Source organism: Phalangium opilio, unplaced genomic scaffold (assembly GCF_054372755.1).
Source record: "Phalangium opilio isolate 3A_F unplaced genomic scaffold, DU_Popi_V2 ptg000209l_1, whole genome shotgun sequence".
Taxonomy (NCBI): Eukaryota; Metazoa; Arthropoda; class Arachnida; order Opiliones; family Phalangiidae; genus Phalangium; species Phalangium opilio.
Genome location: NW_028324217.1, coordinates 11412361 through 11434734, shown reverse-complemented (window position 1 = coordinate 11434734; position 22374 = coordinate 11412361). Strand labels below are relative to the sequence as shown.

The 22374-nt window shown below is 36.9% G+C and overlaps 5 protein-coding genes across 7 annotated transcripts in view; 2 read left to right on the top strand and 3 right to left on the bottom strand.

The window, feature by feature from the left end:
- The window catches only part of LOC149619151 (uncharacterized), a 78931-nt gene that overhangs the window by 9276 nt on the left and 47281 nt on the right, over positions 1-22374 (bottom strand). The window lies entirely within an intron of this gene.
- Positions 2962-5343, top strand: LOC149619155 (uncharacterized). 2 transcript variants are annotated; one of them, XM_089854113.1, is made up of 2 exons: positions 2962-4134; positions 4228-5343. In XM_089854113.1, the coding sequence occupies exons 1-2, from the start codon at positions 4118-4120 to the stop codon at positions 5096-5098; spliced, it is 888 nt and encodes a 295-aa protein (XP_089710239.1). In that variant the 5' UTR covers positions 2962-4117; the 3' UTR covers positions 5099-5343. The 2 variants fall into 2 exon arrangements, with proteins under 2 accessions (XP_089710239.1, XP_089710240.1); XM_089854114.1 differs by having other exon boundaries at positions 2962-4138.
- LOC149619154 (uncharacterized) lies at positions 9111-11491 on the bottom strand. Of its 2 annotated transcripts, none has more exons than XM_089854112.1 (2): positions 10316-11491; positions 9111-10226 (listed from the first exon to the last, which is right to left on the bottom strand). In XM_089854112.1, exon 2 carries the CDS (start codon positions 10142-10144, stop codon positions 9356-9358), a length of 789 nt encoding a protein of 262 aa, XP_089710238.1. In that variant the 5' UTR covers positions 10145-10226; positions 10316-11491; the 3' UTR covers positions 9111-9355. The 2 variants fall into 2 exon arrangements, with proteins under 2 accessions (XP_089710238.1, XP_089710237.1); XM_089854111.1 differs by having other exon boundaries at positions 10320-11491.
- LOC149619153 (G2/M phase-specific E3 ubiquitin-protein ligase-like) lies at positions 11712-14677 on the top strand. The gene is made up of 2 exons (XM_089854107.1): positions 11712-11827; positions 12778-14677. Exons 1-2 carry the CDS (start codon positions 11742-11744, stop codon positions 14447-14449), a joined length of 1758 nt encoding a protein of 585 aa, XP_089710233.1. The 5' UTR covers positions 11712-11741; the 3' UTR covers positions 14450-14677.
- On the bottom strand, positions 17610-22196 carry LOC149619152 (uncharacterized). Its single transcript, XM_089854110.1, has 2 exons — positions 20987-22196; positions 17610-18925 (listed from the first exon to the last, which is right to left on the bottom strand). Exons 1-2 carry the CDS (start codon positions 21751-21753, stop codon positions 18151-18153), a joined length of 1542 nt encoding a protein of 513 aa, XP_089710236.1. The 5' UTR covers positions 21754-22196; the 3' UTR covers positions 17610-18150.

The following is a 22374-nucleotide window of genomic DNA, read 5'->3' as shown; positions in this document are numbered from 1 at the left end:
GCCGACAACTGGTAATTAGGTTAGATTGCCGACGACTTTTAATCAGGCAAAATTACTGACGATCGATAATTAACCTAGATTACTGACGACTGGAAATTTATCTTGATTACCGACTACTTGTAATTAAGCAGGATTATCGACGTCTGAAAATTAAGCCAGATCACCGATGGACGCGCAACGCCCTAAGACCTTTTCTCTCCTATGTTTTCTGAACAATTTTAATTAATATAAGACTGAAGTGACAGATATTAAACAAAACTGTCATTGTAGACAAAGACTGGAAAGTGTAAAAGATAAGTTTTCATGCGGTTTTATTTATCAGCTCTCACCTTCGAAAACTTTACAATTGAAGAATACGTTTTGTTAAGTTTTCTCTTTATAGGGCCAAATTCTCTACCTTATTGTAAGTTTTTATGGGGCGCCGTTTCGGACAAAATTCACATAAAATGGATATCAATAATTTAAGAACGGACATCAATAATTTAAGAACGGATATCAATAATTTAAGAACGGATATCAATAATTTAAGAACGGATATCAATAATTTAGGAACGGACATCAATAATTTAGGAACAGACATCAATAATTTAGGAACGGATATCAATAATTTAGGAACGGATATCAATAATTTAGGTGAGGACATCAATAATTTAGGAACGGATATCAATAATTTAGGAACGGACATCAATAATTTAGGAACGGACATCAATAATTTAGGAACGGACATCAATAATTTAGGAACGGACATCAATAATTTAGGAACGGACATCAATAATTTAGGAACGGACATCAATAATTTTAGAAAGGACATCAATAATTTAGGAACGGATATCAATAATTTAAGAACGGATATCAATAATTTAGGAACGGACATCAATAATTTAGGAACGGACATCAATAATTTAGGAACGGACATCAATAATTTAGGAACGGACATCAATAATTTAGAAACGGACATCAATAATTTAGGAACGGATATCAATAATTTAGGAACGGATATCAATAATTTAGGAACGGACATCAATAATATAGGAACGGATATCAATAATTTAGGAACGGACATCAATAATTTAGGAACGGATATCAATCATTTAAGAACGGATATCAATAATTTAGGAACGGATATCAATAATTTAGGAACGGATATCAATAATTTAGGAACGGACATCAATAATTTAGGAACGGACATCAATAATTTAGGAACGGACATCAATAATTTAGGAACGGATATCAATAATTTAGGAACGGATATCAATAATTTAGGAACGGACATCAATAATTTAGGAATGGACATCAATAATGGACAAATTTGTGGTTTGTGTTGTTTCTCTTGGCTATATCATCTTACCTAAACTTGGATAAGGACGACTTACCACGTCGGCCTCCCTTTAAATACTAACACCTTCGATAGTCAAGCACAAAACAAAACCAACTACCACTCTAAGTTCACGAAATTAATTTATTATCATTAATCATTCAAATACTAATAATAAATTGTAATCATTAATTTGCCATTTACTTATTTACATAAATTTACATAGTACAAAATATTTATATTGACCATACCATGAGTTGTACCATAAAATTGTATGTTGCGTCGAGGGGTTAGCCACTCCGATGGTCGCGCAAAGTAAAAAAAATAAACCGAAAAGTGAAAAACACGGTAGAAATGGAATCGGATGGGGAAAGCTTTACCTTTCAGTGTAAAACTTAAGCAAAGAAAGAGAGGTACACTGGTAAGCGGCGCCGGCCGGTCTGCCGTCGAACAATGCCCAAAGGTGGTCTAATTACAATTTTAACTAACCTATGTTAACATCTACGCATTACAATTTTAACTAATCTATGTTAAAATGTGTGCATTACGGGTTTTATAAAAAAAGTGTAAAGTTATATATCAGTCGCGTTCCTCTCTCTAACACTACAAGTTTCAGTGAAAACAGTTTAACGTTTTGTTAAGTTACTTTCCGAAACATTTTCGGGAATTTTTTATGGTTTTGTGAAACCTTTGGTCAGTGAAAACCAGCCTTTATTATTCGGAAATTTGGCCCGTGCAAACCAGCCTTTTAGAACCTAGAGAGAAAAATACTTTCCCACGCTATGTAGTTTACCCGTACTTTAAAACTTCGGTTGCAGTTGAACAGATTTTTTCCCACGATTTTGGAAGTTTCCACCAGGGCGACCGAGCAGTACCGCTTAGCAGCAATATACTAAAGAAAGGGCATTGCGTCTTGAATCTTTGACTTAGCTCTTCAAACTTAACTGTAGGAGTTTTTCAGTTATTTCTAGAAGTACAGGAATTAACCTGATGGACTCCAATAGACGAGATACATTAGATCAGTCAGTTTTAAGAGAAACTTTACAAAGTATAATTGCTATCGGAAGTGAAAGACTATTAGAGACGCTGAATTCTAATGTAACGGCTTTACCCGTACCAAATCGTGGGAATGCCGTTGATAGAAATTCAAGTGAAGGAGCGATTGGGACTGAATTAAGACGTGTATTTAGGCCTAATACGAATCGCGAACTCGATAATTCACCAGTACCAAGGCAGCAACCTTCACCAGAGGTACGGACAAGGCCACACGTATCGCGAGTCCCGAGTTTCAATTTTACGATGAGTTCAAAGACTACAAGGAAAACTATTGCTAGGTAATTATGGTACTGTTTTAAATATTAGAAGTTGAATAATTGAAAAATAATATTTACAGGAAGAGAAACCAAAAGGATGAGGCTTCCTTTCAAAAAGAGGTGGTTCTCTTAGATGGTCCTAGCTGTGAGAGTAGTATACAAAAGAGTCTTTCGCGTCAGTGACACCCAGTTGACGCCTGACACCCAGTTGACGCCTGACACCCAGTTGACGCCTGACACCCTGTTGACGCCTGACACCCTGTTGACGCCTGACACCCCGTTGACGTCTGACACCGAATTGGCGCCTGACACCAAGATGGCGTCCTCACGCCAGATTTTTTGGCGGGGAAAACCAGGGGAAAGCTTGACACCATGTTGACTTTGTGAATGGCGTGGAAATTTTCAATTTCGGCGTGGAAAACCAGGGGAAAGCTTGACACCAAGTTGGCGCCGTTGCCGCTGTTGACGCCGTTATCACTGAAGTCGCTTCAATCTCCCCTTTGACGCCAGATATTCAATGCGCGCCTTATCCTTATTGACTTTGATAAGGGAAAACATATGTTAGGCTTAAGACTAAGCGCCATATTTCCACAACTTCTCCTGAAACTAGAATTCAATTATGGCGCCAGATATTTGTGGGCGCCTTATTGACTTTGACAATGTGGCGGGGAAATACGTATGGAAAAATACGCGACCAATGGGGGTAAATAAGTGTGGGGAATTTTTCGTTTTCAATGGCGTCTTCTTATTTTCAAATCAATACGTTACACTTATCTGTCTAAAAATATCTAGGTATATTGGCTCGAATTTCTTAAATACGGCGCTGGAACCGTTATCTTAAATAGTATCCCTACACCTGCTTCAAATAGCGTATCATTAACGTAAGCCAAAACAGAGACGTACAATACAATGTGTTTGACCTAAAATATATTATTGGAATACACTATGTTAGGCTTAACATTTTTAACGAAGTAGGCGGGGAATATGAACGGAAAAAAGAGTGTTCGGTTTTCGGATACGACGGTGTACGTGATTCCTCAAGAGGACAGGGTGAACCATGAATTTCGTAACCTGCAATGGTTTAGAATGCAATTAAAGTGTAAATACGAATACATATTATCCCCGATATTGGAGTTGAAAATTGAACTTTTCGCTAACCCTTGTCTTACACGCGACTCGAGGCTTTCTACGTCACGTTAACTTTCGACAACGTGGTGGGAGGGGGAAATTATATATGTTAGGCTTAGAGATTAAGTGTCATATCGTCGTTCGTCAACGTGTTTGAGGATACCATGGTAAATACCCGGGTTCAGAGCGTCACGGTAAATTCCCGTTACGTCGTTGATTGAGAAAATACACCCATCATATCTTGGGTTATCGTCTCGCGATAAGATCCTATAAAAGACGCGGTAGTTTAAAAGATAAGTCATTTTACGACTCTTCAAGCTTTTCACCCCAGCTAACGATATCCACGTGTCATCACTTAGAAATGGACTCAGTTAAATTGTAAGTATGTTCTTAACAATATAGTTAACCCTTGCATGTCCATTTGTATCCAGACTTATAATTAGAGTATTCGGTTAATTTTTTCTCCATCAGGGACGGATCAAAAGCGTTCTCCGAAACTGACAATACGCCGGACACGCCTTCCTGTCCTATCTGCTGTAGTGAGGATGGTAGAATGAATTCACCCATTACTTTAGAAGCCGCCGTTAGACGAAACAACTTAAGACGAATTGAAAAATTTGGTGCTATCGGATGGGATAAAGATTACGGAAAATCCGAAAGGACTGCAGATCCCGAAACGGGGGATTTACTAATAAACCCCATACCGAATGAAGTCTATAATGTAGACGATGGTGAAGGTTATATATGGCAATACGTTAATGGCCCTAATATAAATTTTGGTTTGAAACACTTAGCGATGTACAGATTACTAACTTCTACAGTACAATTACCCGCAGGGTCATTAATTGACATGTATGCTAGACAGTTTCCATGTATCATAAATAAGAAGACCCATCAATTCAAATTGGAAGAATTTGCGGGAGATACTATCCTCGAATTTCCCGTACACCTCACACCACACAAAATGTACGGAATGCCAAACCCAAATATTTGCCATTTAGGGAGTTGTCACCCCCGCAATGAGGGGGAATGTAAATTTCGCACCTTTTATTACGGTGGATACGAATTTCATTGTCCATATCAGTACTTGAGAGTTCTGAACTTAGCTCTTCATATGTGTATGTTTATGGTATACAAAACTAACAAAACCGTAAGGAAAAATTATAGTGATGAAAACGACCTAGCTACGCATTATATATTCAAGGCCCTGCAGATTTGCAGGTTAGCCAAGTGTCTGTGTGATAACACTCACAGTTTAATGTTTCACGAAGTTCATTATCACATGAGATCCAATGACGCGAATAATTATTTCGCGAATAAGTATTTCGCAGACTTTCTTTAACTATGATTACCCCCGATCGGTTAAGCGAGGGAGTATAGTGTTTCAATAAAACGTGTTTGAAAATGCTGTGAAATTAATAGTTTAAACGATGTTAAAGCGCGAATAATAATTTCGCGAATAAGTATTTCGCAGACTTTCTTTAATTAATAAAACGTTTGTAAGTTCGACATTTTGTAGGCGAAGCATAGTGTTAAATGCTAAATAATATTTGTAGAATCTCGAATAAAAAGAAAATGGTTGAATGATATGGGTTTCTAATTATTTTACGTAGGTTTAATATAATTAATATTTTAAGCCCATTTTAAAACCTTAAATTTTGGCCATTTATTTAATTTTCAGCATTAATTCACATATCAAACGATATATATCAATAATAAGTACATCTGACATCACTAAAATACAATGAAACCCGGGAGTATTATTCACACGTACCCATCTCACGGTCCATGAAATCTTGTACATCACGGTATTCTTGGCTTGTTAAATCATCCATCTCGTCGGAATCTGGGAAATGCTCAATCATGAGATTGGTAGCCCTGACACTTCCATCCAATGTCTGTGGTAAATCATATTCTATTGAAAATACGCGTGTCCATCTGTTTTTGCATTGGAGTTTTTCTGTTCCAAAGTGGTTAAATGATATTTTGAAATTTCAACGTAAGATCGAAAAGGCGATGATACTGATAAAAGAGATGCGGAATTATTAGGCGTTGCACTTTATAATTTATCATCAATAAAATTTCCATTTATCGAACTGATAAGAAAGTGTGTCTTGAGAAGATCTTTACTGATAAAATAAACAAACTGGGATAAATTCTGCGTTCAAAGCCCTGGTTTATATTGCAAACAAGATTAGCAATTGTTAATTGCTCACCAATGAGTTTTGACTAGTATTACGTGTCTAATGGTCTCCTCGAAACGTCGTGATGTACCGAGGTTTTGGTTATGATAGTATTAAATCACGATTGAAATCAAATGGGTTTATTTCTTGGTAATCATCCACATTTGTTGCGTTAATGAACCAATTACTGTTAACATTCGTGTGATCAACATTCACACACTGTTGAGATCCGCGAGAAGTATTTATATTCTTACAAAATTTATATAAATATTAAACACATTACTTACAATTGTACTTTTGTCATTTCATGAACGTTCAACTGCTTTTTAGTTCCTTTGAATGTGATTTGAACCACATTTTAGTAGTTTAACAAAACTTTGATCCACTTTCTTAGTCGTATTAGTTCGCTTTCAATTGAATTCTTTCATTTCACATCAGTTTCATCCGAATTTTAGTAGATTAACAACACTTTCGACCACTTTTTCGCCATTCAACTTCATTATCTGTTTTATAATAGTCATATATTAACAATATCGGATATATTTAAGTCGAATAACGAAACGTTTACTAAACATTTAGCGAAACTTTAACCAATTTTAGTGTTTTGCCGATACTTTTAATTGAATTATAGACATTTCATGACACTTTCAACCGCTTTTTTAGTTTCTTGTGAACAAAACTTTATCGAAATTCAGTCACTTGAAAACGTTCTCTATTACGTAAATACCTATAAACATATTAGAAACCAAACTGCAATAATATCAAAACATAAATTAATGTTAATGAGGAGATGGTGTTTCATTGATTTTCTTGTATTTAGTCTGAACTTTGAAATCATCCATTTTACACTACGTATCTTTCACCTTGAAAAATCGTTTTCGATATAAACTTTTGCAGTAGGATTAGGAATTTATCAAGAGTTCTAAATCTCACAATACTAAAGTAATTTAAAATTATAAATTAATGTATCCCGGTTAGGAGTAAGACGTTTATATTCTAGGAATTCATACATTATTAGCTAATAAGGTATTCAACACATTTATATCACATTAGAATTTTAGTTATGGAACTTTGAAATTCGATTTCAAAACCATAGAAATTAGTAAAGCGATGTAGAATTTCGGCAAAAGTAATTAAATCGCCCCGACGGACTTATGGGCTCACGTGCAACGCCGGGTACCTTTGCTGCTAGTATATATGTTTCTGAGAATTGAATTAATTATTATTTTAAGCTAATTTTTAATTATTTGTAGGCCTATTTTAAATCTTATCTCCATATTTACCATCAACGCTGAATGAACAAATTAGTTTAGAAAGACAGATATTTCGTATTGATGTAAAAGAAAAACATTTTACAATTTCTTTCGACGCGTAAGTAAATATTTCCCCTAAACACCACACAAATTTCGAAAGATGTTAATCTTATTTCCAACAGACCGATATTGCGAGGATGTCAATCCCTCTTCCCACGCAGAAATGTCTGAACAGAAATGGGGACGTTTGAACAGAAAAAGGGAGAAATTGAACAGAAATTGGGGGAAACTTTGAACATAAATAGTGAAACTTTAAACATAAATAGTGAAACTTTGAACATAAATAGTGAAACATGGAACAGAAATAGTGAAACATTGAACAAAAATAGTGAAACTTTGAACAGAAATAGTGAAACTTTGAACAGAAATAGTGAAACTTTAAACAGAAATAGTGAAACTTTGAACAGAAATAGTGTAACATTGAACAAAAATAGTGAAACATAGAACAGAAATAGTGAAACTTTGACAAGAAATAGTGAAACTTTGAACAGAAATAGTGAATTTTTGAACATAAATATATGTTTCCCCTAAACAGCACACAAATATCGGAAGATGTTAATCTTATTTCCGAAACGCAACAAACAGATATTGCGAAGAAATCAAACCCTCTTCCCGCGCGCATGATTAAACATCAGATAAAAAGAATGGAAATGTTCTTCTTCTTCTAATCATGTCTAGTAAACAATAGTGTGGTTAAGTTGATTGAAAACGTTTTTCGCAAGATGTAAATCTTATTTCCGAAACACAACAAATATTGCGAATAAATCAATCCCTCTCCCCACGTGCATTTATTCGATTATAATTGAAACCTAAGATAAAACGGATGGTTTATAAGACGTGGTAGGTCAAAGGAAGAAGTCATTTACGACTCTTCAAACTTTCTACCTCGACTAACGAAATTCACGTGTTAACCCAAAGAAATGGACTCAGTTAAATTGTAAGTATACTCTTAACAATGTATACCCATCCCTTTACACTTATATTTAGAGAATTCACTTAATAATTTATTAGTAATTTATGGGTATGGTTTTTAGTGTGTAGAATTTCATGAGGGGTTATTGGATGTGGGGTTTGATTGGGGTTAGTGTGAGGAACTTCGTTATTTTAGACGGGCTACTCTGTGAAATAGCGAATAAGTTAATAATTTTCAAGTACGTACAGTAAGTGATGGTATATTTAGTTAAGGTGTAATTGTATGATGTAATAACATTCCACCATTCTAATCTATATTTCCGTTTATTTGTATACCCGACCATAGAAATGTCCTTTCAGCCCAAGGGGATGGACTTGAGGGGTCTAAGGTGACGTCTGGGGTTGCATACCCCTTTGTTCCTGATTCTTTCCGTCCTGCCGGTGACAACCCTCCTACCTCGTCGCATTCCTGCATCCTTACCCTCGATGACTTAACAGACCAGGAAAATCAGACCCTACATGATCTCATGGATCGATTTGAGTGTGTCGCTGCGATTAAAGAGTATGACCAACCAGATGTCATCACGCTGCCTGACACACCGCCTCCGAAAGTTTCTTGTTACATCTGCGATAAATGGTTTGACGACCTTGATGTTTTGAACATCCACATGCTTGAGCATTTCCCAGATTCCGACGAGATGGATGATTTAACAAGCCAAGAATACCGTGATGTACAAGATTTCATGGACCGTGAGATGGGTACGTGTGAATAATACTCCCGGGTTTCATTGTATTTTAGTGATGTCAGATGTACTTATTATTGATATATATCGTTTGATATGTGAATTAATGCTGAAAATTAAATAAATGGCCAAAATTTAAGGTTTTAAAATGGGCTTAAAATATTAATTATATTAAACCTACGTAAAATAATTAGAAACCCATATCATTCAACCATTTTCTTTTTATTCGAGATTCTACAAATATTATTTAGCATTTAACACTATGCTTCGCCTACAAAATGTCGAACTTACAAACGTTTTATTAATTAAAGAAAGTCTGCGAAATACTTATTCGCGAAATTATTATTCGCGCTTTAACATCGTTTAAACTATTAATTTCACAGCATTTTCAAACACGTTTTATTGAAACACTATACTCCCTCGCTTAACCGATCGGGGGTAATCATAGTTAAAGAAAGTCTGCGAAATACTTATTCGCGAAATAATTATTCGCGTCATTGGATCTCATGTGATAATGAACTTCGTGAAACATTAAACTGTGAGTGTTATCACACAGACACTTGGCTAACCTGCAAATCTGCAGGGCCTTGAATATATAATGCGTAGCTAGGTCGTTTTCATCACTATAATTTTTCCTTACGGTTTTGTTAGTTTTGTATACCATAAACATACACATATGAAGAGCTAAGTTCAGAACTCTCAAGTACTGATATGGACAATGAAATTCGTATCCACCGTAATAAAAGGTGCGAAATTTACATTCCCCCTCATTGCGGGGGTGACAACTCCCTAAATGGCAAATATTTGGGTTTGGCATTCCGTACATTTTGTGTGGTGTGAGGTGTACGGGAAATTCGAGGATAGTATCTCCCGCAAATTCTTCCAATTTGAATTGATGGGTCTTCTTATTTATGATACATGGAAACTGTCTAGCATACATGTCAATTAATGACCCTGCGGGTAATTGTACTGTAGAAGTTAGTAATCTGTACATCGCTAAGTGTTTCAAACCAAAATTTATATTAGGGCCATTAACGTATTGCCATATATAACCTTCACCATCGTCTACATTATAGACTTCATTCGGTATGGGGTTTATTAGTAAATCCCCCGTTTCGGGATCTGCAGTCCTTTCGGATTTTCCGTAATCTTTATCCCATCCGATAGCACCAAATTTTTCAATTCGTCTTAAGTTGTTTCGTCTAACGGCGGCTTCTAAAGTAATGGGTGAATTCATTCTACCATCCTCACTACAGCAGATAGGACAGGAAGGCGTGTCCGGCGTATTGTCAGTTTCGGAGAACGCTTTTGATCCGTCCCTGATGGAGAAAAAATTAACCGAATACTCTAATTATAAGTCTGGATACAAATGGACATGCAAGGGTTAACTATATTGTTAAGAACATACTTACAATTTAACTGAGTCCATTTCTAAGTGATGACACGTGGATATCGTTAGCTGGGGTGAAAAGCTTGAAGAGTCGTAAAATGACTTATCTTTTAAACTACCGCGTCTTTTATAGGATCTTATCGCGAGACGATAACCCAAGATATGATGGGTGTATTTTCTCAATCAACGACGTAACGGGAATTTACCGTGACGCTCTGAACCCGGGTATTTACCATGGTATCCTCAAACACGTTGACGAACGACGATATGACACTTAATCTCTAAGCCTAACATATATAATTTCCCCCTCCCACCACGTTGTCGAAAGTTAACGTGACGTAGAAAGCCTCGAGTCGCGTGTAAGACAAGGGTTAGCGAAAAGTTCAATTTTCAACTCCAATATCGGGGATAATATGTATTCGTATTTACACTTTAATTGCATTCTAAACCATTGCAGGTTACGAAATTCATGGTTCACCCTGTCCTCTTGAGGAATCACGTACACCGTCGTATCCGAAAACCGAACACTCTTTTTTCCGTTCATATTCCCCGCCTACTTCGTTAAAAATGTTAAGCCTAACATAGTGTATTCCAATAATATATTTTAGGTCAAACACATTGTATTGTACGTCTCTGTTTTGGCTTACGTTAATGATACGCTATTTGAAGCAGGTGTAGGGATACTATTTAAGATAACGGTTCCAGCGCCGTATTTAAGAAATTCGAGCCAATATACCTAGATATTTTTAGACAGATAAGTGTAACGTATTGATTTGAAAATAAGAAGACGCCATTGAAAACGAAAAATTCCCCACACTTATTTACCCCCATTGGTCGCGTATTTTTCCATACGTATTTCCCCGCCACATTGTCAAAGTCAATAAGGCGCCCACAAATATCTGGCGCCATAATTGAATTCTAGTTTCAGGAGAAGTTGTGGAAATATGGCGCTTAGTCTTAAGCCTAACATATGTTTTCCCTTATCAAAGTCAATAAGGATAAGGCGCGCATTGAATATCTGGCGTCAAAGGGGAGATTGAAGCGACTTCAGTGATAACGGCGTCAACAGCGGCAACGGCGCCAACTTGGTGTCAAGCTTTCCCCTGGTTTTCCACGCCGAAATTGAAAATTTCCACGCCATTCACAAAGTCAACATGGTGTCAAGCTTTCCCCTGGTTTTCCCCGCCAAAAAATCTGGCGTGAGGACGCCATCTTGGTGTCAGGCGCCAATTCGGTGTCAGACGTCAACGGGGTGTCAGGCGTCAACAGGGTGTCAGGCGTCAACAGGGTGTCAGGCGTCAACTGGGTGTCAGGCGTCAACTGGGTGTCAGGCGTCAACTGGGTGTCACTGACGCGAAAGACTCTTTTGTATACTACTTGTGAGACCGTGCCAAAAGGATCTAGGAAACTTGAGTTGCATAAAGCCGGACTTATTGTGGATGCGATGACGTTTAAAAAGTCCTGGACACAGGATCAGATATTACAAGAGATTCGAGACGAATTTCATGAGAAAATCAACGATGATACCGAGTTGGTAACTTTTTTATACGTGCTAACATGAGTTAATAATATGCTAGCTCCCTATAAGTTACTCAGACTCCATAGGCGTAGTGCATCCATCGATTTCTTCCAACTTCGTGCGGGGAAGGGGGAGGCGGGAAAAAAATCCGAATGTTGTGCTCTCTCTTGTCGAAAAAATTCCCTCTTTTCTGTCTGTTTTGATCTAATTTCCTTGAATAATGCCGTTCTGTTTAAAATACATTTGTCTCAAAAATTAGAGAACGATCCCATTGCGAATTAAAAAATCCAATCCATCGAGTTAGGTCTGGACTGTTTAATTAACAGAGATCCGAGGCTTCCGACTATTGAATGAAATATTCGGCTGCTTAAATAACTCTAATACCATTCGTTAGCTCCCACTGCACGCACTTCCGGGGAAAAACCGGAAAGAACGGTAAATAAAATTTTCGTTCAAGCAGATCCTCCTTGGTTCAAGTGGCGGCCGCAGAGTGTCGCATATAGTTGGGAAGCCGGCGGCCCGGGAGAAAACGCGGGAGTATAAAAATGAATTGCCTGAAGGACCTAGCATATTATTAACTCATGGTACTAGCTAAAACGTAACCAAGAGTTCATAAAACGGGGAAGTGGCAAAATAAGGCTTTCTCCATAACCTCTTGAAGCTTTATGGCAGACTCATTAGTCATATACTAGTACCGAAACCGAAAAGGCTTGACATATTATGAAGTTATGTTCAACACTTTTTCCTTGCCCTAACAGCTAGAGTATATAGATACTTGCTTAAGTTGCTTATACATATCCTGCTATTGTAGTAACTGTGTCTGTAATGTGTAGCTGGGTTGGTGTACAGACCGGCGGCCTAGTCTTGGAAAAAGGGTCATCTTTAGACGCGAAATATTTCCTCTGTTTTAAGCATAATGGCTCAATTGCACGAGTTTAATGCTTTCTTGTTATTTTCGCAGCCTTGAATTATTAGTTCCATGCAGAAGCCGCCTAGTGAAACCGAAGCTTGGAAAAGGCATGGTCGTATCTGGCGCTACAATTTCTACTATTTGGAAGCAGAGGGTTTTGTACGTCCGCCCATCAAGAACTATTCTGTCTAAAAGCGACGAAGATATTGTATCTGACGAGGAATTACCAGATATTAACACATGTACTTCGTCCGAAAATAATATTGTCGCTAAATCTCACGATGAAATGGACCAAGATCTTGAAACTGAACCACATGTGCAAAGCGGAACAAATCAATCGAATACTGAACCACGCCTCGAAGTTTCTCTGTTGCCATCATGTTCCACTACTACCCTGCCGCAAGATTTGCCATCAACTTCTTCCGGAGTTAACAATGAACAATCTTTTTACACATCAGATATGTATACTGAATTTCTTGGTTTTATAAGCGACGATCTTTACTCATCTGAAGATGCCGTTGGCCCTGAAGGAGAGGAGCTCTTAAACCCGACTTTCTCATGCGGTGGTTCAAATGTAGAGAATTCGAATGTAGAAGATGAAGTTGAAATTTCCGCTTCAGAAATTTTAAAAGATCTCGCCCAACAAATTAATTGCGAGAAAATATCTCTCTTCAACATAAATCGTAGAAGAATTTTAGATGGCGCATTAAGGGGATTTAAAAAGAAAGGGTTTAGACCAGAAAACAAAATTTCCGTATGTTTTTCTGACGATTTGCATACCGCCGAAGGAGCAATTGACGCTGGAGGACCGAAACGGGAATTTCTGCGCCTTCTTTTAAAGGACCTTCTTTCAAGTCATCTTTTCTGTGGAACTGAAAACTGCAAGTACCTCAACATGAGTCTGTCAGCTATGAAAGAGGATTTATACTTCTATGCAGGAATGGCGGTTTCGCTTTCCCTTATTCATGGAGGCCCAGGGCCAAGATGTTTTTCACAAACGACATACAAGTCGTTGTTTGAAGACCCATCTAAAATCCCATTAAGCATTCAAGATGTCCAAGATTTCGATCTTCGCGATAAACTATATCGATTTCAGAATTGCCAAACCCTAGAAAGCCTGCAGAAAGCCGGGGAAGAACTGTCAGAATTAAGATATTTTTCTGGAAGCAGCAAAGCAATTCTAAGACTAGAAGATAAAGACGAAATATTAAATGACCTCTTGCGTGGGTGTGTTCTAATTAGGTGCTCTGAAGCACGTTCAAGATTCATTGTTGGACTTGAAACCTTGAATTTGTACGACATGATTAAGAGGAATCCCAAATCCTTCGAAAGTATATTTTGCTCCACTGAAGAATCGTTAACTGCCGCAACGTTTCTGAGATTGTGTGGAGTCATTAATTATTCCGAAAGAGGCAGCAATCAATTTGAAAAGGAAGTTGATACAATGACTTTCTTTCGAGAATACATCTATGACATGGAAGAAAATCCTTACGCTCTACAGCTCAAAGATGTTTTAATTTTTACCACTGGAATGGATGGCGAACCACCCTTGGGATTTGACGTTACACCATCCATAAATTTTATTCATACTGATGGTAAATACCCAGAAGCAAGTACCTGCTCCCTGCAGTTAAGTCTCCCTACTATCCATAAATCATACGACGAATTTAAAACAAACATGGATTTCGCCTTACTGAATACCTATGGATTTGGAAAATTCTAAAAAAAAGTTGTTAAAAGTAAACAACGGAAAGATAGTTTTGGTTTTCTCACTTGTTTAGTTTTCATTTGGCCCGAGCAAGGACCCCTTTTCGTTTAAAAAATAACTTTAATCATCTTTACTCTTATTTGAAAAATTGGTATTCCCAATTAGTAAATCCCAATAGAAATACATCCATTTAAAAATGACCAATGCCCAAAAATATTGTCAAGGTAAAAATATTATCTGTAACTCAACAAGTGTATTTGACTTTCATAAATGTAGTTATCTTTAGAATAAAAACGTCTTCATATAACAATCACATGTCTTTTTTCCCCCTGTAACAAATTTGTTCACCCTTATCACATTAGAAGTAAATACTATTTAAAGGGGTAGGTTCAGGTTTATCCGAGTAAGTCAAACTAATATAATTTTCTATAAATAACCCTTTAAGACATGTGAGTATCAGTAAAAATCACCGGAAATATTTTATTGCCACATTTCAAATCGGCCACCAATGTCAACCATTTCCTACCATTTTCTCGTTCCTTCGTGTTTGAGTACGTCCCTAATGGCCAGCGGAACGCAGTAGCCGAACCGAAAGAAGACTCGAAAGTATTTATTGCTGGCTCTACAAGAACAACACAGAATAGTTTAAACATTTCCCCGTGATTCCATTCTTTTGCCAGGCTAACTATTACTGCCGCGAGAGGGTTTCGAATCAGAAAATCCCGATACGTTTCACTTGTCGTATGCAAGTAGTATTATACTATTAGGCCTCATTCACACCAACTGACCTCTGTCGTTGCGACCGCCGGGTCAAAAGTCGGACGGAAGTATCGTTTCCCAAAATTCAATGGAATGTTCAGACGTCTTCCGACGCGACACAGCGCGGTTACGTCTGAGCATTCCAAAGAAATTTGGGAAACGATAGGTCCGTCCGACCTTTGACCCGGCGGTCGCAACGACAAAAGTCGGTTGGTGTGAATGAGGCCTTAAAGGTATATCCACACTACAGTTGGTTTGCAAGCTTTGCTCGCGCGCTTCGCTCACACTGTTCGCTTGTCTTGTACGCGTCCTGTCTACACATAAGGTTTCTAGAGAGCGCAGACGCCACGCCTATACATTTTAAACCAATGAGAAGATCCTTCTATGGTGACGCGTTCAGGCAACCGGGCCTAGTACTAGCCACCAAAGAATAAATTAACGATGAACAATAAATTTCTCATATTGTTCTTTTGTTCATACGGATTTTTCTATGGCTTTATAAAAGGAGCTAGAAAATTACAAAATTATTTATTTATAACTGCATTCTATGATTTCTGTACCATTTTGATCTAATATGATTTCTACTTCCCTCAAAAAATTAATGACGTAATTCAACATCTCATCTGATTGGCTGCGAGGTCGCGAACGACGCGAAAATCTTTGGCATTTCAAAGATTTTCGCATCGCTCGGCGTAAGAAGCGAGCGAAGCCTGCGAACGAAAATACAAAATTTCTAGGTGTGGACGGGAAGCGTAATGCGCGCGCTAAGCGAGCGAACTCGCGAAGCGAAAAAAAAAACAGTGTGGACTTGCCTTTACGCTTTAATTACTTTTACGGAATTACGTACTGAACTTTTGTTTTACGGGACAACCAGGAGGAGATTCTGTCTGCAGACTTTAAACATGAAGTATTGAATTCCACCGGGCTAAAATAGTTGTCAGCTATTTTTTAGAATATGTAACCACATCAAAGTTTCAAACCACCCGAAAATATTATGGCATAAAAATTTTAAATTCTCCTTAGGTTAATAAACTTTTCATTTAAAATTTTAGTTAAAAATAATCCCCAAGGTCACTAGCAAAGTACATAGAAAGATCCAGAACATTTTCATATGCCCTATGTCCCCCTTTGGACTGTATAAGTTAATAAATTTGACCCTGAAAAAAAAGGAGCAAAACAGAAACATAAAATAACCCCTCTAGCTTGGTAAGCCTAAGAAAATCACATCCATGTGCTAAATGACATTTCCTCTCTAAAATTCAATTCGTTTGGAGAAAGAAAAAATCCGATCACAAAATACCGATAAGAAGGCTTAGAAGGCGTCGTAATGTCGCTCTGACCCCCAGTTGACCCGCCCCACCCCTTTAGTTGACGTGGACCAAAATCTCTAAGTTCTCGAGAAAGCTCTAACCCCTTGCAGATTAAGTTAGAAAAACCGCTGTCAGGAGTGACCACTCTTCAGAGACTTGTAAGGTAGAATTTGGCGACATCCGGAGATGGACCGTGGAATTCGTTCTGGTTAAAAAAAGTTAATTAATCGCTGAAGGAATTGAATCCCCTTCCGTGAAATCAGAAAAGATATGATGAAAGTGCGCGATGAACGGAAACCTAAGAAGAAAAGTAAATTAATCCCCGAAAAGGAATCCTTTGAATTGTGAGTTATCTATTTTAAGAAATCATTTGAGAAGATCCAGGTCTGAGAAGAACCAAGAAAGAGATTGGAATCGTAACGTTATCTTATTTTTTATCTGAAACTGGCTCTGAATTAAGTTTAATGAATATGGTTTGTGTTTAACGGAATGATTAAATTTAAAAATCCCCCTACCCAACAAAACCCCTTTAAGTATGGAAAGTCTTTGAACGGATATAGATAGTTTTCACACGTGGAGGATTATACCATCTACACCAGGAGGTAAGGCCACCGAGTAACAATGGAGAACCGAGCGACGTAAATTAAAAACATTTCTACTTGAGCTGAAGACCGTGCAAAAATATATATTCCAAGCTTTGCTCGGTCTCCAGCGCAAGTAGAACCGTTTTTATTTTACGTCGCTTGGATCTCCCTTGTTACTAGGTCACGGCACATTTTCAGCTCAAGTAGAACCCTCAAGTAGAAATGCCGGCCTTTAAGAAAATTTTTCATGGGAAAATGCCATAATAATATTTTTAAACAACATGTCTTTAAAAACCGTTGACAATGGTTTCAAAGTGTCAAGCGAAGTGTGAGCATGGCCTTAGTTGTTAAATGTAATTTTGACAATTGCACTGACAGTTATATTCATCGCATTTCGGCTATATCTTCAAATATATTAAAAGTTTAAAACTTATAATTTGAAACCTGGATAGTTGAAATTAAATACTTCATAAGAAATTTCGAAGTGGAAATTGCAAACGCGGCTTCAGTATTTTTCTTAATTGTCTTCAGAATAATGTAACTCAAGTTGATTTATTTGTAATCACAAATGTTTTCCTTGTAAAACATTTAATCACTGCCCATTAATTTAAACCTTAAAAATAGTTTAAAGGAAACGTTCCATGTTAGAATTCTTTTGACTTTATTCGAAGGAGCACATAAAATAATGAATATTACAAATTGGAACCGCGTGTCTATCTACAATATTGATGAAGATAAAAGCAATTCAGTTCTCTTAATGAACCCTACGGGTTATTATTCCCTACGAAAAGGTTGAAATAGTTGTATTGGACTACACCACCTGACGGATTCGTCCAATTGGATTCGAGAGCCCCGTTTCGTCATCGTCATAATTAAGCCGACTTTTAGGATCCAGTCAGTAATCTTAATCGCTTATATCTTCTTTAATACTGTAGTTAGACACGTGGTTCCAATCTGTTATATTCATTATACGCTCTTTATAATCAAAGGCAGTAAAAACAGATGGCATTTATGTAACAACTGAAAATATGTTAATGATAATAAATTTTCCAATTCATAGTTTTTAATGAAGGTACCAATTATTTAATTGATTCAAGACCCGTAAATAAGTGTTGATTCCGTGGTTTCCATCTTCGGCAATAGGACTTATTAACTGTTGAAGGTGTTGAGATTGTTCCGGAGTCAAAATTATTCTACAATCCTCAACAACAACATTGTTATTGGTTTCGATAGGAGTAGTAAGAACATCTTCGGTTCCATATAATGCTGGATGAGTAGCATAATCTTCGTTTTGAACTTGATCATCGAATGAGTTCATTCTAGATATAGCCCAAAGTTGATTTGGAGAATAAGCGTTTTCCGTGCTTAATGAATGGTGATTCCAGGAATTAACAAGAGTCCTACTAGACGCTCTGATTCTTGGTAAAAATGTGTAGTGCAAACTAAATAAATGACATTCGTTGTGCGCGTCCAACATGCCATTCTCTTCCATAAACATGAAAATGCTTTTATAGTAGGCAGAAACTACTCTATTAACTTCTCCCCAAAGTCTCTCTATTCTTTGGTTATGCACAGATAATCCAGCAATGAAACTTCCTCTATTAAGGCCTCTATTTTCTATCATGTATCTTGCAACTTGTACATTTTCAGTTCCCTTATCACCTCTCACACGTAGCGGCAATCCATGTTCACGTACCCCTTCCATGAACAACTGAAGGACACTATGAGCCCTGTTATTAGTTAAACATTCTAAATATATGATCCTTCTACTGTATCCATCAATGCATCCATGAAAGACGATCCGCCATGAAATTAGTTTGTGGTTACTGTCTATGTGCCTGCAAGTATCGTTTAAAATATTTCAACAATTGTATATGTACATGTACAGGTTATTTCTGATAAGTCCACCTTAAAATTTAAGGGAGGGTTCTTTGAGTCAAACTGAACAGCAATGGTCAAAGAATAAGGGTTGTACAAAAATTTTCTATGGAGAGATGTACCCCAAAAATAGGAAAGAACGATTTTCACTAAGCAGCATTATTCCAGCTCGTTTAATATTAATCGATAAATTAATCAAATTTCAACCAAAGAATGTTATTAAACTGTTAAAGGGAGGGTAAAAATAATAAACGATTTCAATGGATTGTTCTATACTAATTATAAGACCTAAATTCATAGTGAAACAAAGAAAATACCCCTCGAACCAAAATATTGACAGTTTTGGAAAGATCCCGGTCTAATGGAATAAGGCCAGGTACTTAATGTTTCTCTATAGGTTTTAATTAGTAGAGGAATCGATAAAAATCACTTTACTTTCCTTTTCATACACTCTTCACTTGCACGTTAACATACAGGATGTTTCATAAAGGCTTTGGTTGTATCGAGAAAATGTGGTTGATTTTTATTCAAAAGCTCTATGAATATTACCACAAGGGATATGATCTCCTTATGATATTACTAGTATTTGTAAATTTTTCCGCAAATCAGAAAATATAAGAGCAGCAATTAAGCGAGTTTTGAGCCAATTTTCGAACTTAAAAAGATTTAATTTATAAACAAATTTGTTTCAGACTAGTTTGTTCTCTTAATGGTTAGGTCTCTCTAACGCCTTCAACGTTCCTAAATTATAAGCTTTTGCTATAGGGAATAGGGGTCACTAGACTATTGCGTTCTCGGAGAATTTTTTCGTCATTCCGAATTCACCAAAAACAAAGTGACAAAATATTGTGAAGGGAAATGCAATTGAAAAAAGTATTTTTAAGGTTTAACTTAGGGCTGTGCGAATAATCGAGAACTCGAATATTATTCGCCGGTTTCGAATCGATTATTCGAATCGGCGAGTCGAATATTGGATTTTTGAAATCACCGATTATTCGAAATTTTGAACGATAAATGGAAAGAAATATCGAATAATCGAAGTGGATTCGAATATTGATTTAATAAAATGCGAGGAAAATTCGAGGAGATACCGTGTTCTCTATAAATATTTTATTATAGATGGAAGCTGTTGTCAGTGTTGCAGTTACTTTTCAACTTGTTAAATTGGGTTTTCTTCCTTTTCCCCACGCTTCAAAGATAAGACAAACCGTGGGAAAGTTTTGGTTTTGTGTTTTTGACTTTGGATAAGTTTTAGTTTGGTTTCACTCTTAAAGATTATTCGAGTTTTGTTCGTTTATTCGACATTTATTTTCAAATATTCGACATTTTTTCGATTATTCGCCTTTTTTTCGAATATTCGAGGTATTATTCAACTATTCGTAAAATATTCGATTTTTCGATTAATCGAATCGGGTTTCGAATAGTGATTTACTATTCGAATTGTATTGGAACCGAACTCAAAATCCACTATTCGCACACCCCTAGTTTAACTTTATAATAGGGAGCTAACAGTTGGCCAAGGGGTAGAGATAGTCTGACGTCATGCAGCCCTCTGCCTGGTTGGAGTATCCGCATCCAACCGTTAAGAGGGATAGAAACACCAGTAAGAGATAGAAGGGTGTGACATTTCAAGGTCACAACCGTTAGTTCCCTATACACCTGTCCACGTTACGTAATTTTCAAACAGCCCCTAAGCGTGAAGCAATTTTTTTAGATTTTATTATAAACCACAATATTCAAATCCTATTAATTTCGCTTAATCAGCAAACTCTCACTTAAATTCTATTGGTCTCTTCCGGAAAACATTTAATATAGGTCGAAAATTTCATAGAACAAGCCTCATTCTTTTTAATGGCCTTTTAATTTATGAGACTTATTATTAGACTTATTAGAAACATTCTCATTCTGCATAATAACAGGGACCCTTGAAATATGGTCAATATAAAATCGTAAATAAACAACAAGCTTTAAGCTTTTTCCTTTCTAAAGCTTTTTATAGAAATGCCGATACAGCTGCTTACCACAATGCATTAGCTCCTTGAACACTATATCGCCGCCTCCTTATGGAGTTTCTGCGCCTCATAGCACGTCCAACAGGATCTAATTCATTTAGTCTTTCTCGGATGCGCCATCTTGGTACACGAATACCTTGTGATCGGAGGCCCCCGATCACATATGTTTCTCCAATATTTGGGTTTGTCGTTAATATGGTTGAAATGTGCTGATCCAGTTGTTCATTTGATATCTCAACATTTTCGTTGTTAATTGACAACAGTTCACGGTGGCGAAATAAAGTTCTTACGTTTAACCCCAGAAATGATGCAGTTCTTCCCCAGTTGAATCCAAGGTCGTTCCTACAATACAATATTTCTTCCCTAGTCACTTGATAAAGCGGCCTTCCAACACTTCCATCGTGTATAACGGGGCACACATATGGATCGTCTTCCGCGGCTTCCACAGACAACACTTCCTCTAGTTGATTAACAAGAACAGCCAAAGTCTCGTAAATGTTATTAATATGAGCAGCTATTGATTCAAATTCATTTGTCACACGATCTGGGTCTGCAAGAGCGTTATTTTCTAGAACGATTATAATCGCTGATAATATGCCGCAATGACCCTGCAACCTCCTGTGATAGATTTCCAATAGATTTAAATCGGAACTATAACGATTTCTTGCAGCCTCTTCAAAACAGTGACGTAGCTCATTGAGATATTCTTGAACTTCATTCGCATAAATATTGTGCAATAGAGTTACGAAAGTTAAAATATAAATGAAAGGTTTCATTTTAATAGATGAAGTCAACGGAGTTCTTAAATCTTCAACCGAATGTCATTTAGCGATCTTCTATTTCGAGCTATGTTCGTTTTAAGGTTGAACTAAAACTATGTATTTCAACAGGGGTGAAGGATTAGGGGAACTCTATTGTGGGGACATTTGACTTACGAGAGAGAGCGAGCAAGAATGGAGGGCCGACATTTCCCTACCCCCTATCAACTGGGCAAAATGAAGGGCTCTACCTGGTGGTAGACAAGCGAACTACTCCATTCTTAAATTATTGATGTCCATTCCTAAATTATTGATGTCCATTCCTAAAATATTGATGTCCATTCTTAAATTATTGATGTCCATTCTTAAATTATTGATGTCCATTCTTAAATTATTGATGTCCATTCTTAAATTATTGATGTCCATTCCTAAATTATTGATATCCATTCTTAAATTATTGATGTCCATTCTTAAATTATTGATGTCCATTCTTAAATTATTGATGTCCATTCTTAAATTATTGATGTCCATTCTTAAATTATTGATGTCCATTCTTAAATTATTGATGTCCATTCTTAAATTATTGATGTCCGTTCTTAAATTATTGATGTCCGTTCTTAAATTATTGATGTCCGTTCT

Excerpts from the sequence above, each read along its gene's own strand:
- LOC149619152 (XM_089854110.1), bottom strand. The coding sequence starts at position 21,753 with ATGAAACCTTTCATTTATATTTTAACTTTCGTAACTCTATTGCACAAT. Across the intron at positions 18,926-20,986 it reads CAAGGAGCTAATGCATTGTG|GCACATAGACAGTAACCACA; the intron begins GTAAGCAGCTGT and ends CGATACTTGCAG.
- LOC149619153 (XM_089854107.1), top strand. The coding sequence starts at position 11,742 with ATGACGTTTAAAAAGTCCTGGACACAGGATCAGATATTACAAGAGATT. Across the intron at positions 11,828-12,777 it reads AAAATCAACGATGATACCGA|CCTTGAATTATTAGTTCCAT; the intron begins GTTGGTAACTTT and ends TTATTTTCGCAG.